The sequence below is a fragment of the Xenopus tropicalis genome, chromosome 9 (assembly GCF_000004195.4).
Source record: "Xenopus tropicalis strain Nigerian chromosome 9, UCB_Xtro_10.0, whole genome shotgun sequence".
Classification (NCBI taxonomy): Eukaryota; Metazoa; Chordata; class Amphibia; order Anura; family Pipidae; genus Xenopus; species Xenopus tropicalis.
The window spans coordinates 66868930-66885515 of NC_030685.2; the positions used below are offsets into that span (position 1 = coordinate 66868930).

The window sequence follows — 16586 nt, forward strand, 5'->3', positions numbered from 1 at the left end:
GAACTTGATGGACAATGGTCTTTTTTCAACCCTATGTAACTATGTAACTATTTTCCCCTGAAACTGATGCAGTGCATATGATGTCCAACACAGGTATAGGACCCATTATCTGGAATCCCCTGAGCATTCTGGATAAGGCTTATTTCTGTAATTTGGATCTCCATACCTTAAGTCTACTAAAAAAAATAATTAAAACTTAAAACTCAATAAGATTGTTTTGCCTCAAATACAGATTAATTATATATTAGTTGGGAGCAAGTACAGGTACTGTTTTATTATTACAGAGAAAGGGGAAATCAATTTTAAAAATCTGAATGACTTGTTTAAAATGGAGTCTATGGCAGACAGCCTTCCCATAATTCAGAGCTTTCTGGATAATGGGTTTCCATATAACGGATCCCATACCTGTATTGTACTGTTCAAATGAGTTATGAAACACTAATACAGGCATGTCACAAACATACAAATGTCCAAATATCATGAATGAGCAGTTTCAGGTCCAATACCCCAATGCTAAATGTGGAAAAATAGGCGTATCTCCATGCAAAATCTTAAAGTACTATAATAACATAGTGTGTATTTATTCACTTGTCCTAGTTCACTCCAATTTGTGCCTGTATGTTATCCATCCACTATAGGTGGCCTTTAGATCGATTCAGGAGCTTATTTGCCCATGTATGGGGCCCCCGAAGGGCCTCCCTAATCTTTGTCTCGTGCCAAAGCATGGTGAGATTTTGTGCCAGCTTGGTTGAATATCGTCAACATGCCCACGAGTAACCAGCTTTGGTCTGGGTTTGTTCCACAGCCAACCTGTATCCTGCATTTCTGTTTTAGTTACACAAACAGGTACATTATATGTCTAAGTACATTCATCATAGAATCCACTAACATTAAAGACACAGTAGTGTTCTTTAGTTTCCCTTTCACATAAATTAATACCTTTATATATAAAATATAATAGCGTGCCATTTCATTTAATATAAAAACAGTTTCTAAAAACATACTAAAATATAGTATGTTATTTACTATTCATTCATTTATCAATAATTAAGAAAACATTCACTGTGCGAGTAAAAATAAAATGGATATGTTTTTTCTTATACTATTTGTATCATATAAAATTCCCCTTTGTAATAAAAATAAATATTAGCCCTAAATCTATACAATATAATAAATTTTATCTCCGACCACGTCCAAAAGACTTGGAGCGGTCTTTGTGTGACTTGCTAGTTGTAGTTTGCTTATGAGTCTTTTTGGAATAATCCACCTTTATCCATCCACCATCATTATTGTTTTTCTCTTCTCCATTAACAGCTGCATCAGATTCCAGTTTTGGCATCCCTGGAATATATCTGTTTTGGTTCGTTCTCTGAGGTCTTTGTTCAAAAGGTCTTGAATGACTGTAAGTTACAGTATAAGACTTGTAATTTTTGCCACTATTCATTTGAGGGCTTCTGCCACCACTTCTCCTCTGCATGGGTGTGCTGTGCCTATTGTGTTGGTAAGAGGAATTATTGGGTGTTCGATGGGCTCGCTCTCTTTCTGATGGACTATCAGATGCTGTACTAGAAGCACTGCTGCCTTTGGAGCTTTGGATTGACAAGGAAGACAAATTTTTAGCTAAACCAAACTGTGTTGGGGAGGAACTGCGTGAATAATTTATTGATGTAACTTGCAAAGTTGGACTGGCGCGAATTCGTCTTACAGCGGCGGCATAGGATTCTTGGTTCTGCAGATACGGTAAAATCTGAGATAAGTTTGAAAGGCTGGAGGACTGAGACCGAGGTAGGCCTGCTGCATGCTGAGGTGATGTGGGAGTGGCCATCTGACGCATTCTCAAAGTGTAGATCCACTGACAGTCCACACCTGCAAGGCCATAAAAGTAGAATAAATAAAAGCAGTGAAACATATCGTGGAAAAGGAAATCCATTATGGAACTGGGATTCAGGACAATTCATTACACTGATAATGCACTGAATTTGAAACTTAAGTGTTAAAAGATAAACCTACCTGCAAAATCCTCAGAAACCCATAAACATAAATTTAACCAAACACAGGCCCCGCCTGCTTTTGCTTTCTGAGCCCTCCTTTCCTCTCAGTCTATGATGACCTCAAAGAGGTGCCTACTGTGCATGCCTGATTGATTTTAATTGGAGCAGAGACAGTGAGCATGCCCAGCAGGCACCTCTTTGAGGTCTTCATAGTCCGAGAGAAGAAGTGCTCAGAAAGCAAAAGGGGGTGGAGTTTCACACTAGACAAGGAGGTCAGTAAAAGAGAAACAATTTAGTTGCTTATAATAGAGAAACAAAATAAATCTGCATGCATGGGGAAAGGTATGTTATTCTGGGGGCTGTTTAGAGTAATTTTAGGCGATTTCAAAATAAAAGGTTTTCTTATGCTTTAAATAAGCTAGCATTCGAGAAGAAAAGTCGTGTGAGTTTTGTCTCGTCTATTTTTTTTTACATTCGCATTTTGTTTTTAATGAACTCGAATTTTGATAAATTTATCAATAGTCTATGATGTTTTTGTACAGGTTACTTATATATTACATGTTTTATTTGCACGTACCAAAACTGCACATTTGAAGTCATTCTGTGTTTCTGGAACTGATATATTCATTTATTTTTATTCGTAATGCTTTGTTTTTGTTCATTGCCTTTTTATTTATATCAGCTGTTTTCTGTAACAACCTTTCCTTTACAAAACATTTTTTTCCCAGCACAATACAAGCAGATTTTTATAATTAGTCTGAAACTGGAGCCTGCAACTTATATTGCTGAACAATGCCAATTCCAGCTTGTCTGTAACAGCAGGTCCCATGAGGCCGCCACCAAAACTTTAGAATCATCACAAAAGTCTATTTCCCCCTTACTGTTCATGGAGTCATGCTGGATGGATATTTGCATTCATGGTGCAGTGCTATATATGCTGCTCTTTGCTATAGAAAATAGCATGTTAAACCAACTTCAGAATGATTAGAATTATACATTAAATACTACATTTTAAGGTTTCTTATAAAACATTGTTTTAATCACTACACTAAAAAGTATACAGTATAATAGGCTGTGTGCTGGACATATATTTTTGCCTATGTCTTATTTATATTTTTTGTGGGCTAAACAGCTCAAACTTCAAACTACTACAGGTATGGGGCCCGTTGTTATCTAGTATGCTCGGGACCTGGGGTATTCCGGATAAGGGGTCTTCCCATAATTGGGATCTCCTACCTAAGTCTACTAAAAAAAATTATTTAATTAAATCCAATAGGATTGTTTTGGTTCCAATAAGGGGTAATTATATCTTAGTTGGTACAAGGTACTGTTTTATTATTACAGAGAAAAAGGAAATCATTTTTAAACATGTGAATTATTTCATTAAAATTGAGTCTATGGGAGATGGCCTTTCCGTAATTTGGAAATTTCTGGATAATGGGTTTCTAACTGCTTCTAAAGGTGGCCACACATGAAAGATCGTTCAATCGGCCACTAGCGTTCAGGGCTGAAACGGCAGATAAGGAGGTAGAAACAATAGGATTTCTACCTCCTTCTGCCTATTCAGCCCTGAAGGCAGATTTTGCTCAGGCGCCTTCTATGGCGCCCGATCAAAATCTTTTAACCCGCCCGATCGGCGAGGCGACCGATATCAGCAGCCTCCTGCGACTTGCCATACACGCACCAAATATCGTACGAAATGAGGTTTCCTATGATATTATTGGTGCGTGTATGGCCAGCTTTACTTTGTGGTTCTTGCGAGGTAGATAATTAGATTACCAGTGCACAGATTAACTACCTGCATAATCACAAGAAATTGAGACAAAGAGGTAGAGTGAGAGGTTTACAAGTACAGAGCTCAATATTTCTAGTTAAACTAACTTAGCGAATTACAGGGGAGGTACTAAGGGGCTGATTTACTAAGACACGATTTCGAATCCGAATTGGAAAAATTCCGATTGGAAACGAACATTTTGCGACTTTTTCGTATTTTTTGCGATTTTTTCGCGATTTTTGCGTAAAAACGCGAGTTTTTCGTAGCCATTACGAAAGTTGCGCAAAGTCGCGATTCTTTCGTAGCGTTAACACTTGCGCGCAAAGTCGCGCCTTTTTCGTAGCGTTAAAACTTAAAAGGCGCGACGTTTCGCGCAAGTTTTAACGCTACGAAAAAATCGCGACTTTGCGCAACTTTCATAATGGCTACGAAAAACTCGCGTTTTTACGCAAAAATCGTAAAGACGCCGAAAAACTCGCGTTTTTACGCAAAAATCGTAAAGACGCCGAAAAAAATCGCAAAATTACCGATCATTACGAAAAAAACGCAATCAGACGCATTCGGCCCGTTCGTGGGTTAGTAAATGTGCCCCTAAGTGTCAAATCTAAAAAAAAAAAAAACCCCATTACTAATTTCTAAAGAAATATATGTATATTTTTAAATTAGAACAGGCAGAATGTGTTTTAGCATAAATTCTACTTCTATTACTTATGTTGATTGTCGAGGGCTTCCTCCCCATTTTAAAAGCCTTCCGAAAAGATGAAAGCTCCACCTCCTTTGTGTGTGATCTCCTCATTATAAATGTCCTCCATTGGCTGTGCATATGCTGGCTGGAAACAATGCAACACACATATGACTTACAACAAGGGCAAAAGTTGGTGGGCTCCATCTTATGGCATTTATTCTTTACTTGGAAGCCAACACCAGCACTCTAAACCTGACTTCAACTGCACAAGCTGAGTTTTGGCAAAACTCCAAAGAGGAGAGTAAGTGGTGTGAGATGGCAGCTGCCAACCCTGCTGCAGTACTTTGCTTTTTATGAATAAAAAGGGAGATGCGCTATTTTGGGGGAGTACAGGAGTGTGATCTGGAAGGGTGGCCACTTTAGATCTTAACTTAAATACATGGGTTTTGTTCTTCTTTAACCCGATTGTACAGGCCATGTTTACTTTTCTGTGCTCCATTGCATTTGTGATCATACTAGGAGCACCTACCCTTGGCCTGGTGGCCATGTCTACAATACAGTGGTTTTAGTTCTTAAACATATATAAGTCAAATGTCATTTATGGCTCTCTGCAGAATTATAGCAAAAAAACCTCTCATATAAACAACAAATAGTGGAGGAGGAGCTGAATGAACAGGTACTTATTTTATTTGTTATTACTGGCCCTTTACATGCCAGGTAGCTCTATTTTCCATTAGGTTTTTGCACCATGAACATCGAAAGATTAACAAAACATGGCACGCTTAGAAAAAAATACTTAATCATGGAGTTTAGTGCCTAACTGACACTGTTTCTTGAATTTAAGCCATGTGGCTCAGGGGTAAAAAAAAGGCTTTTGTTTATAATTCCTTCTTCAAGTCAAATAACTGTTAGGCTAAGCCAACCATTATGCTTCCCTGTACAAAATAATAGAACAAATTAACAAATCTTGTAATAATAATCTTCTTCTGGACTGATTCACTGCTAGAAATGTGACTCAGAGTGTTTTCATATGATTATGCGTAGATTAGATGTTTCATTTGCTAATTGTATAATCTTACTTGACTCATAGTTGCTTTGCTTGCTTTCAGAAGTTAGAAGGGGTGACATTATTGCTAGTTGGACAGACTTCACCGCATCTTGCATTTTCATCTTGTCCCAGTGAATCTTGTGAATGTGTTTGGTTATTTTAGGAGTCCTGACATCATTCTGGTGGAAACAATATCAAACGACAACACATTCAGACCACATTCTGCATACAAATTTGCCAAAATACATTACAAAAACAAACAGTGAAAATGAAAACAGTTCAGCGGATTAGAGACAAGCATTGGTGTAAATTAATGGTTTAACTTACAAGGAATTAATGATATATTAGCTTTTTTTCTTTGAAAAAAGGGGTTACAGGGTTTAGGCTGATAACAAATGCACTGACCCAATTAAATATATTGTTAACTGTTCTCACAGACACAGATGCTGAAGACATAGGGGGAGTGAAGTGTCACCATCAGTACAGGACAGAAATACAGGTATGGGATCCGTTATCCAGAATGCTCAGGACCTGGGGCTTTCTCTAAATTGGATCTCCCACCAAGGCAAGTGGAAAATTGCTTGCCGAAAATATCACCATCCCACCTCACTTCTTGTATTTCATTTTTAAATGGGTGCAGAGTGCAGCAAAGCCCAAGTGCTTCTTTATTGAGCAGTGGAGGATGCAGTTCTACACTTGAGCCTGAGACCTTTGCAAGTATGCGTTTGATTATAAGAGAATACTGTATTGGGGGAACAAAATTAAATTATGTATTTTGTTTACTATTACTACTTAACTAGTAACTAATTAGAAGCATTGGTTCTTCACTAAAGCAACACCTTCAAATCATTCTACAATGCCACCATTTAATTATTATTTTATTAGTAATCTGTATAATAAAAATAATAAGGCTATGTACCCTTGGCTATTTTACCCAAGGTTGACATAGGCTGTATTCCTTGTTAAATGGAAGTAGTTAAAATGGGGAGCAGAGTGTAACTAAAGAGTAGCTGCAGTGTGAATATGGAACCTGCTTTTGAACATTGACGCAACATAATTCATTTAAATTGCACAGAACACCTAGGGGCATATTTATTATAGTATGTAAGCCAAGATCAACGGTGATGTTGCCTATAACAACCAATCAGCGATTACAATTGAACAGCTATCTACAAGTTAGAAAACAAAAGCAAAGATCTGATTGGTTGTTATGGGCAACATCAAAAAATATGCCTATATATATATATATATGCAATAACGACCAAGAGGGGGAAGTTGGCTGATGTTCTATCTATAGAAACCAACCAGAAATAGGCTTTTGATAAGTTGAGTGTAGTTTGAAATAAACTTCTCTATCTAGGGAATCCAACCTCGGGATTATCAGCACGGATATTGCCAACTGCACGTCACAGATCAAAGTTTGCACCAGGTCTATTAACGCCAAAATTAATTTACTTGTCATCTTTCTGACATTAAACCCATAAAACATTGCAATGAAAATTCGGAATAGCAGTGATGGGAATCCACCATAATAAAAATTATAAAGCCAATTAACAGTCCCTTTAGTTCTCATTTAAAGTATTTTGAAGTTTTACTTTCTTTTTTTTTAAATTCCTTTACAATTTTTTTTTAAATTTAAACCTGCAACTCCTCTTACTTTATTCTGTTACTTACCTCGTAAGTAACAATACATTCAACTGTTTCATTTTCTCTTATTCCTACAATCCACTTCTCCATTACAAACGGTGGCTGGGGAGAGAAAAAAAACAAAACGTCTAGTATAATAATATATCAGTGTATTAGGCTATGGCCACACAATATTAAAGGCTGGATACAATGTTTTTCATTGCTTACTATAATCAGTGCCACGCAGACAACAAATAATAGTAGAATTTGCCCTGTAAAGGAAACATTGAAACCTACTTGGCTTTAGCTATTTGTACAAAGAATTTACCTACAAGCTGACATTGGCCTAGGAACTGAACCACATTAATTCACACACTGAATTAAATATTTTATTGATCAAATTAAATAACAGGATAATTAACACACTGAATAGATCTATTCTAAACCTTCAGAAAGTAGTGTATTTATTGAATGGTATGGTATGGTATTTATAGAACATGTATAGATTGATGACAGGTGACACTGTGGGCTATACATTCTGTATTCTGTCTATATGCTGTTTTCTCAATATATATATATATAGATAGATAGATAGATATATAATAAATAATAATCATATATAAGCTAAAACTCAGATCAAAAATCAACTTACTTTTGTCATTTTCAGAGGTTCTACATCTGGCTGGTTTCTATTGAATGTCACATCTTTTATGTATGTAATAGCAATTTCGTCTCCGTCTAACTCCATGTACATCTTCCATTTATAGTCCTAAAAGTAAATATTTTGGAATGCAATTATTATGAAGCGCTCTTATTTTTCCATATGAACTCAAATATTTTGCATAATAATGCTAAAATACAGGGAGCTGGAAGTAATATGACAAGTAATTTAAACCCATAATCTAGGGTAGAGTAAGAAACAAAAGAAAGACTGACACCCCTGCCCAAAACAGGACAGATTATCTCACATTACCCTTTACAACACACAAAAAGTTCATTTTCGTTTCATCTCAAATCCCCACACACAGGCCACCAGCAGTCAACACCTAATCACCTAGATTTTCTCCTTCTTCCTAGTCTTTCCTAACATGTTTTGTATACATTTGTAAATGCTACAGTGCTTCTACCCCGCTTGAACTATTAATTTAAAAACATTTACAAGGCTGTCTATACAGTATCGCTACATATACAATATCTTATCTTGAGTCTTCAAATCATCACAGCATTTAAAAACAGGATTGTCAACTTGGTTGGTTTTTTCATAATACACAAGTTTAAGTGAGTCATGTGACAGAAATGACATCACTAAGCACTGATGATAAAGAAATAATTTACAGGATAATCATGTCTCATCTGTATTCCAAAGATATCTTTCATACGTATTAAGGCTAAATATATGTGTATTCCATGGGTTGCGTTGCACCCACCCTCACAAATCTATATAAGGCAACTATTTATGTGAAGGAGTCCTGCATCATCCCAAAGTGTATAAGAGTATAAGCAACAAAATGCAGGCTTGCTGTTAAATTTGTTTTAAGTATCAGTCACTCTGTGCTAGATATGGCACCTGTGGTAACGTGCCCACACACACACTTTCAGACGATCAGCTACAAAATTATTTTTGTCATAAAGGAACAGGCTGATTTCTAGGGATGCACCAAATCCACTTTTTCAGATTTGGCCGAACCTCCGAATTCTTCGTAAAGGATTTGGCCGAATACCAAACGGAATCGCAATTAGCATATGGTAATTGGGTTTTGGAAGTGTTAAATGTCGCCTTATGCGTGTGGTGAAAAAATTTCAACTTCTGGGTTACGGGACACAAAGTCACATGATTTTTAGGATTTGGTTGGGCCAGGAGTGTGGATTTGGCCGAACCCTCAAAAAAAGGCCAAATCTTGGCCGAATACCAAACCCAATCCTGGATTTGGTGCATCCCTACTGATTTCATATGGGTCGATGTCTTTCCAAATGCACCAACAGGATTTTGGGTTGTAACAGAAGATATCTTTCCAAGGTAGTCACTCTTATTGGTTGTCTACAAGCCCCACTACCCAAATCTGGCACAGCCATAGCAAATTTTATCTCCTCTGCTTCAAGCAAATAATGAAAATATTATATCCATCCAAAGACTTTGTATCTAACCCTAAAAATCTTATTAGTACACAAGGAACAAGTTCCTTAAGGTACTCCTGTATGTAACCTTATTATAAGCTAACTAAACTTTAAAATGGCATGACCGGTTTTGAACAACATGGCATAAGAGGGCCAGCCATGTGCCTTCAGATGTGCTGGGAAAGTGTATTTCTTAGCTGGCTCCCGTGCAGCGAGAAGTGATAGATCTCAAAGAAGATAAAGCAAATATCTGAGCAAAATGCCGCTCATGCTGCTATTAAAAGTAGTAACATGTTGATCATCTGAGCTTCTGAATTGCTCCTGGAAATTCTTTGCTATTATCTATCTCATCTGCCGGGACCTGCTGTTTCAGAGTCATAACAGTTGAACATTCATCGATGGCACCTGGGTTATCTATCATTATGTTAAACCCTGCCCGGATTTTAAAGCGAGATAATACAAGTGAAGATAATTTGTTCCTCTTCTACCACAGTTCACATGTCGTGACCCCGCGTAGCTTTTTCCCGTGAGATGTTCTTATCCAGAAAGAAAACCCACAAGCAGCTCTACCCAAAAATTCCAATAATAGCCCTCTTTTAGCGAATGTAGGTTTCAGGGTCTCGGACTAAAGGATGTTTTAATCTCTTCAGGAAAACAATGTCTCGTAATGATGTAAAGGACTATTGCTTTACTGATGAAGAATCATACATAATTCAGCACCTTTTACTTGGCACTACTGTGATATCCTCATTAGGAAGCAGTGGCTCACAGTGGCTGTCAGATGGGGTCCGTGCAAATGCAGGCATTATATTGTCTTTGAGATGTGCAGCTGCTTCTATGACACTGCCAGTATCTAAAACATGACGCCAGTTTGTTTTATTTAGTGCTAAACCTTCCAGTTTGTAAAAACAAGGCTGACACAGAGCCTGACATGCGGCAGTGAAAATAATTAGCTCTCATTTTCTCAGCCTCCTGTTTCCTTCTCCCCGCTGCGTTCCCTTTCCACTAAACCACCACATGTCAGTCGAAATGGGAGGCAATTAGTGAGCTCATTTCAGTCCCCACAACTGTGCTGAAAAGAAAGTATTTATGATGGCACAATGAACAGCTGAAAGATTAAATAACATTTGCCTTTTGAAAAGAAAATGACTTCTAGCTAAATGGCCAATTTTTGATTATTCTCAAACAAGCTTAGAGTAGTTGGTCTTTAAAATACAAGAAAGGAAAATGAGTCATTTTTAGGTGGAAGAATAAAATAAATCTTGACACTGTAATGCAAATGACTGATGTTTTATTGCAAAATATGTAAATGTATTATACCCTTAACAATAGCTCGTGTCTAAGGTCAGGCAGAATTGTTACTAACTAGGCACTAGCACAGACAAGGTTACTAGAAGATTTCTTTTTTTTTTTTCATGTTTTTCCTGCGAGTGGAACAAGGCCTTTGGGGATTCTTAAAGATTAAATTGAAACAACTCAAATGAAGCATACTTTTAATGGCACAATACACATTTTCTGGATATGAAATTGCTTTGAAAACATCCTGCCTGACATGTTTATAAAGGTCCTGACATGTTTTCTTGACTGGATGACACATCGCTTAAATTAAGAAAGGCAGAATAATGCCGTATTTCTACAGGGTACTTTTAATTAGGGCAGCATGCTATAAAATCTGAAGATTACAGTCACCTTTCTTTATGTGTGTATGACTGCCTTGGTTTTTGAAACTTGTATTTTTCATAGTGGCAATTATGGCTGAGAGAAAAGAACTCACAGCGTGTACCATGCACCAGGACTTATATATATATGATACACCGCATTCTGAATCAACAGCGGAATCGATGCCAAAATAAGTCATTGCATTAAAATATCTTGCCCTTTATTTTTGAACTGAGCAACTGCAATATGTTGATTTGTGAAATGGAAGTTGTCAAATCTAGCTACGTTATAAAAAGGTTCACTTATTGCCTAGCGCTATACGGGCAGTGCTATCTAAATTCAGTTAGTGGGTCAGTAAAACTAATATCACCCTGTATTAAAGATGTCTATTTAATTTTATAATTAGAACTGCGCACTTTCTTCTCAATGAGTTTATAAAAACTACAATTAAGTTTTTTTCTCTGATGTGATAAAATGGTTTCAGACTAATTATGCACTATTGTCATCTGAATGCTTTTTAAAGTTGGTCAGGTTGACAGTATTTGCCTGTGGATGGGCCAAAGAATGGGCTCCCCAACTTATTTCTGACAGGGGCTCAGAATTCAACAAGGAAAGAAATCCCATAGGGCATAGACTGCATTAGGCTGTGTATGAGGTCCTCTGCAAATAAGTTTGCTTGGGATCCCGATGGGGGCCAATCAGTGCTCTGCAGACAGTTTAATACAGGTGACTAGGTGCCTAGGATTCAGAGATGTCTTGCAAACAGCAATATTATAAACTCAGAGTAAGAGGGGCAGAAGAGAAATGGAAATCCTTAAGAATACACAAATAGAAACAAAGGTACACCTCAAAATGGTTTACATCATACTAAAAGTTAAATTTACTTGACATTACAATGTTACTATCATATTTTGGATATGCAGGAATCTCAAGTGATATTTAAAGAGCACCTGTCACCTGTGTAATTCCTTTTCAAATTAACATGAAATACAAATTCTTTTTTTTAATTAAAACATCCATATCTCCATACAAACGCATTTAGAAACCTCAGCTGCCAATTATATTCTGCCTCCCCCCCCCCCGCCCACCTCTACGCTTAGGCAGACAGTTCCTTTCACTTTCCATTAGGCACTTCCTAGATGCCACTCCCTCCTCACAGAAAAATTCACCCACCTTCTATTCATTCCCATGGGATCTTTAGAAGTGTATTTATCAATGGGTGAAAGTTTATTTATCATCATTGATAAAGACGCTTCTCAAAATCCCATGATGAATAGAAAGTGGGTGAATTTTTCTGCGGTGAGCTTTAATATCACATTTTGATTAATCTGCCCCTAGTTCATCTCTCTCTCTCTCTCTATATATATATATATATATATATATATATATCTGTCTGTCCATCCAGGATAAGCAAACCTTATCAAATCATGCAGTATTTAACTGTTCAGCCCACAAAGTAATTAGTGGAATGGCTCTTATGTTAGCTTGTGTTTGGGCACCTTTAGGAATTTAGAATATAAGTTTAGCCTAGTTGTACCGCTTATATAGCTAATGCATATACATAGATGTATATATAATATGACCAAATATGACTGCAGTTTGCAGGTATCCTGCTATGATTTAATTTAAAGAACCTACACTATCTAATCTCTTGGATAAAGAAGCAGGTCACAGCGTACTGCTGTGCAACCTATTTTAGTTAACTCTGCTTGACAAGCGATTCATGTTGTCCATGTAGCAGCACTTCAGGTCATAATTTCAGACCTGGAAAAATGCTTTCCAGGAAATATAAGATTACCCACAATTATATAACAGAACACTGCAGTATCTGTGAGAGTAGGAGCAATTCTTTGTGTGATTTGGGCTATTTGGAATATGGATGATGTGGATGATTTTATATACATACACACTGATATATCTATACACACATATATACTTTTTATCAGGGGAATTATATATTGTTGTGTTTTGAAACCTGTACGATTTTAAATATACCCATACTGACTGAGATACATGTTGAAAAAACATTTATTTTGTTTCAAGAAAATGGTTTTTGAATTGTCCCCTGTCCCCAGTGACCACGAGTGTTTGCATTTTACCATTTCTGTCCAGAGACATTGTATGTAGGTCTGTGAATTTTCCTTATCTTTCTTCAGGTTAAAAGTCTAATTATTTGCTCCCATGCAAGCCCCTTAGATACCAAAGGACCCCTGTAGCTATGTCCTTGAGTCTTTTCTAAATAACTGTACGCATACTTATTTTTGAAAACAAAGTGGAGTATGATTTTGACATTTTTTTTTAAATGGAAATGCAGGTAGGGGATCCCTTATCCAGAAAAAGATTACCCACAAAGCCAAATTAAGCATCACAAATTACATGAAGGCCTTTCTAACATTTTTAATCAAATAATAACATTTTTTAAAAATTATTTCTTTTTTCTCTGTAATAATAAAACAGTACCTTGTACTTGATCCCAACTAAGATATAATTACCCCTTATTGGGGCAGAACAGCCCTATTGTGTTTATTTCATGGTTAAATGATTCCCTTTTCTCTGTAATAATAAAACAGTACCTGTACTTGATCCCAACTAAGATATAATTAATCCTTATCGGAGGCAAAACAAGCCTACTGGGTTTATTTAAGGTTTTAATTATTTTAAAATAGACAAAGGGTGATCCAAATTACAGAAAGACCCCTTATCTGGAGGTCTCAAGCATTCTGGATGACAGGTCCCATGCATTTTTGAATGATATTTATTTACTGCTGCAACACACTCCTCTGTGCAGGATGCCCAGCATCTAAGGGGACCACTTGCTTACAAAACGTTCTTTGTAAAAGCAATATTGGAATTTGTTAACTATATGAACTTGGTCTATAAAAGCCTTTACTCTTCAATAGAAGGGTTTTAACTAGATGTTGGAGCTTTGTTGATGGGATTTGCTTTGATTCAACTACAAGGACATTAGAGATGTTGGGCACCTATCTTGTGCAGGGCTGGCCTGCTATCGATGTTCTAATCCAGTCTGCAGGAGTTGTAGTAAGGATTCTGATTCAAGTGCTTCTACTCCTTTCTTAGCAAACTGAATCTGTACAGACCTTGCTTTGAGCATGGGGGGCATTAAAGTGCTGAAACAGGGAAGGACCTTCACCAAACTGTTGCCAGAATATGTAAAACCCAGAATTGTTATGAATGTCATTGTAGACTTGTTTTAAGGTTTGTTTTTAACTAAAACGGGAGGCCCAAACCCAAACTATGGAAAAACATCCCCAGACTACTAATTTTCTCTGTCAGTATTTACAGTTGGTATTATGTTTTCAGGCAGGAAGTGTTCTATTGGCACCCCCCCCAAACATACAGTCACCTTGTTCTACAGTGTGATTTATCACTACAGAGACAGCATTTCCATAACTTCAAAGTTTTGGCAGCTGATGTTAGGTATGACAGCTTGCCAATAGAAACCTATGCTCCAAACATATAGTTGCTAACACTGCTTGCAAAGGCAGTTTAGAATTTGGAAGTGAGTGATCCCTGTGAACTGAGGACACACAATGTTTGAAGAGTTATCCATATAGTTTTGTCAACAGTAGGCCTTGATATAAAGACCAAAAGCAATGTCTTCCTAACAATGATGATTATCAGTAATATTACCGTATATACTCGAGTATAAGCCGAGTTTTTCAGCACACAAAATGTGCTGAAAAATGTACCCTCGGCTTATACTCGAGTCCCAGACCCAATGCTAGCAAATCCTGCTGCCCCAGCCAACCCTATAGCGATTCCCACAGCCCCCACCATCTCTATAGCCCACACGCACAAAATGAAACAAGTCAGTCTTACACAGTGGCCAATTTAAAGTTCCTTCAGTCCCAGTTAATGTCGCTCTCAGCATGTCGGCTTCCCACAGAAGCGTAGCGCTGTGATAGGAACCGCTGATTGCCTGAGTAATCCACAAGACCTTCTACCTGTTGGTGCGCTCCACAGTGGCGCCTGGGGCGGAAGTGACGTCACGCGCCCCTTCATGTTGTCATGGCCTCGTCTTCCACACAGTCACATAGATATACTGTCTATCTATCTATATAGATAGACAGTATATCTATGTGACTGTGTGGAAGACGAGGCCATGACAACCTGAAGGGGCGCGTGACGCCATGACAACCTGAAGGGGCGCGTGACGTCACTTCCGCCCCAGGCGCCACTGTGGAGCGCACCAACAGGTAGCAGGCTAATGTAGAAGGTGGTTCCTATCACAGCGCTACGCTTCTGTGGGAAGCCGACATGCTGAGAGCGACATTAACTGGGACTGAAGGAACTTTAAATCGGCCACTGTGTAAGACTGACTTGTTTCGTTTTGAGAGACTGTCCGTGCTGTGCGTGTGGGCTATAGAGATGGTGGGGGCTGCGGGAATCGCTATAGGGTTGGCGGGGGCAGTATATAACTTTTCCCATTACTGTACATGTGACATATTACATACATTACATATATATAATACTGTAGTATATATTTCCTATAGATCCTAATTATAGTTAATCATAATTGATTGAAGTTAAACACATATTATGTGTTTAACTTCAGTCAATCAATAATTACCTATAATTAGTACCTAAGTACAGTATTTCCCATTATTATCAATACTGATCAGGTATATCCATTTCATGTGATCAGCTACTGCATTTCCCACCCTAGGGTAGGCTTATACTCGAGTCAATAAGTTTTTCCAGTTTTCTTAGGTAAAATTAGGTACCTCGGCTTATACTCGGATCGGCTTATACTCGAGTATATACGGTACTCAGAGGATAATGATGCAGAGAATTATAAGCTGTATAAAATATCTAAAGCTCATTTGTAAAACTATTATTTATATATGGCCTTTTGTATATCCATATTAGCGATGCATAACTTAAGGTCAACAGTTGCTCTACCAGTATCCCCAACAGTTAGTTGACACGAGTTGGATGTCACTGATGTATATATAGCTGCTGGTCCCTTTATGTTATGTTGTTATGTTGTGGGCCTCAAGACTTCTTCCTTTGCCTCCTGTACAATACCGACTTCATGGCTCCATACACAATTGTCCTTATAACAACTCCTCCCCTAGCACAAACCCAGTAACATCCTAAGTGTCTGTTTAAACAGTGTCCTATGCCAGGTAAATTGAAATAATACATAAAAACTGATACATTGAAAAGATGTTACTTAATACTGTTGTTGAGGTAGCCTATTTACAACAGAAATAAGCATTACATAGATTTAAATTATAAAATTTCTATTATGAAAGTTTGCAAATAAAAGACTGACTGTACCTCCGGGCAGCTGCCTGATTTCAAATGATATCCAAAAACAAGTTCTAGATTTACTAGCTTTTCTTCTTCATCATTTTCAGACTCAAAATCCTACAAAAACAAATAAATGTTGGCAATTATTTTTGGTCAATTTATCTTGGAGAACAAATGTTATAGAACAGAAAAGAGGATTGTAAATCATAATGCATATGTATTTTTTACTAAGCCGTAACCATCGTAAAAAAATAGGAATATTTCATAAATCAGGGTAGGGCTAGAAATGGAAAACATCTGTACAACTTGAAGGGTTGGGGGAAAATCTTTAGAACTCAAAAACAGAACTCAATTATTAGGGGTCCCTATATGAAATATACCTCTCTTCCAATCACAAATATATTTTGCTAG

At 37.4% G+C, this 16586-nt stretch overlaps 1 protein-coding gene across 1 annotated transcript in view; it reads right to left on the bottom strand.

Annotated features, from left to right (window-relative positions):
* Window positions 1-551: 551 nt before the first annotated feature.
* The window catches only part of map3k20 (mitogen-activated protein kinase kinase kinase 20), a 90919-nt gene continuing 74884 nt past the window's right edge, over window positions 552-16586 (bottom strand). Inside the window, exons 16-20 of the mRNA XM_002934606.5 lie at window positions 16203-16292; window positions 7777-7893; window positions 7173-7247; window positions 5530-5677; window positions 552-1866 (exon numbers count right to left, since the gene is read on the bottom strand). Coding sequence (XP_002934652.2) covers window positions 1178-1866; window positions 5530-5677; window positions 7173-7247; window positions 7777-7893; window positions 16203-16292 — 1119 coding nt within the window. The 3' untranslated portion in view covers window positions 552-1177. The remainder of the gene's footprint in view (window positions 1867-5529; window positions 5678-7172; window positions 7248-7776; window positions 7894-16202; window positions 16293-16586) is intronic.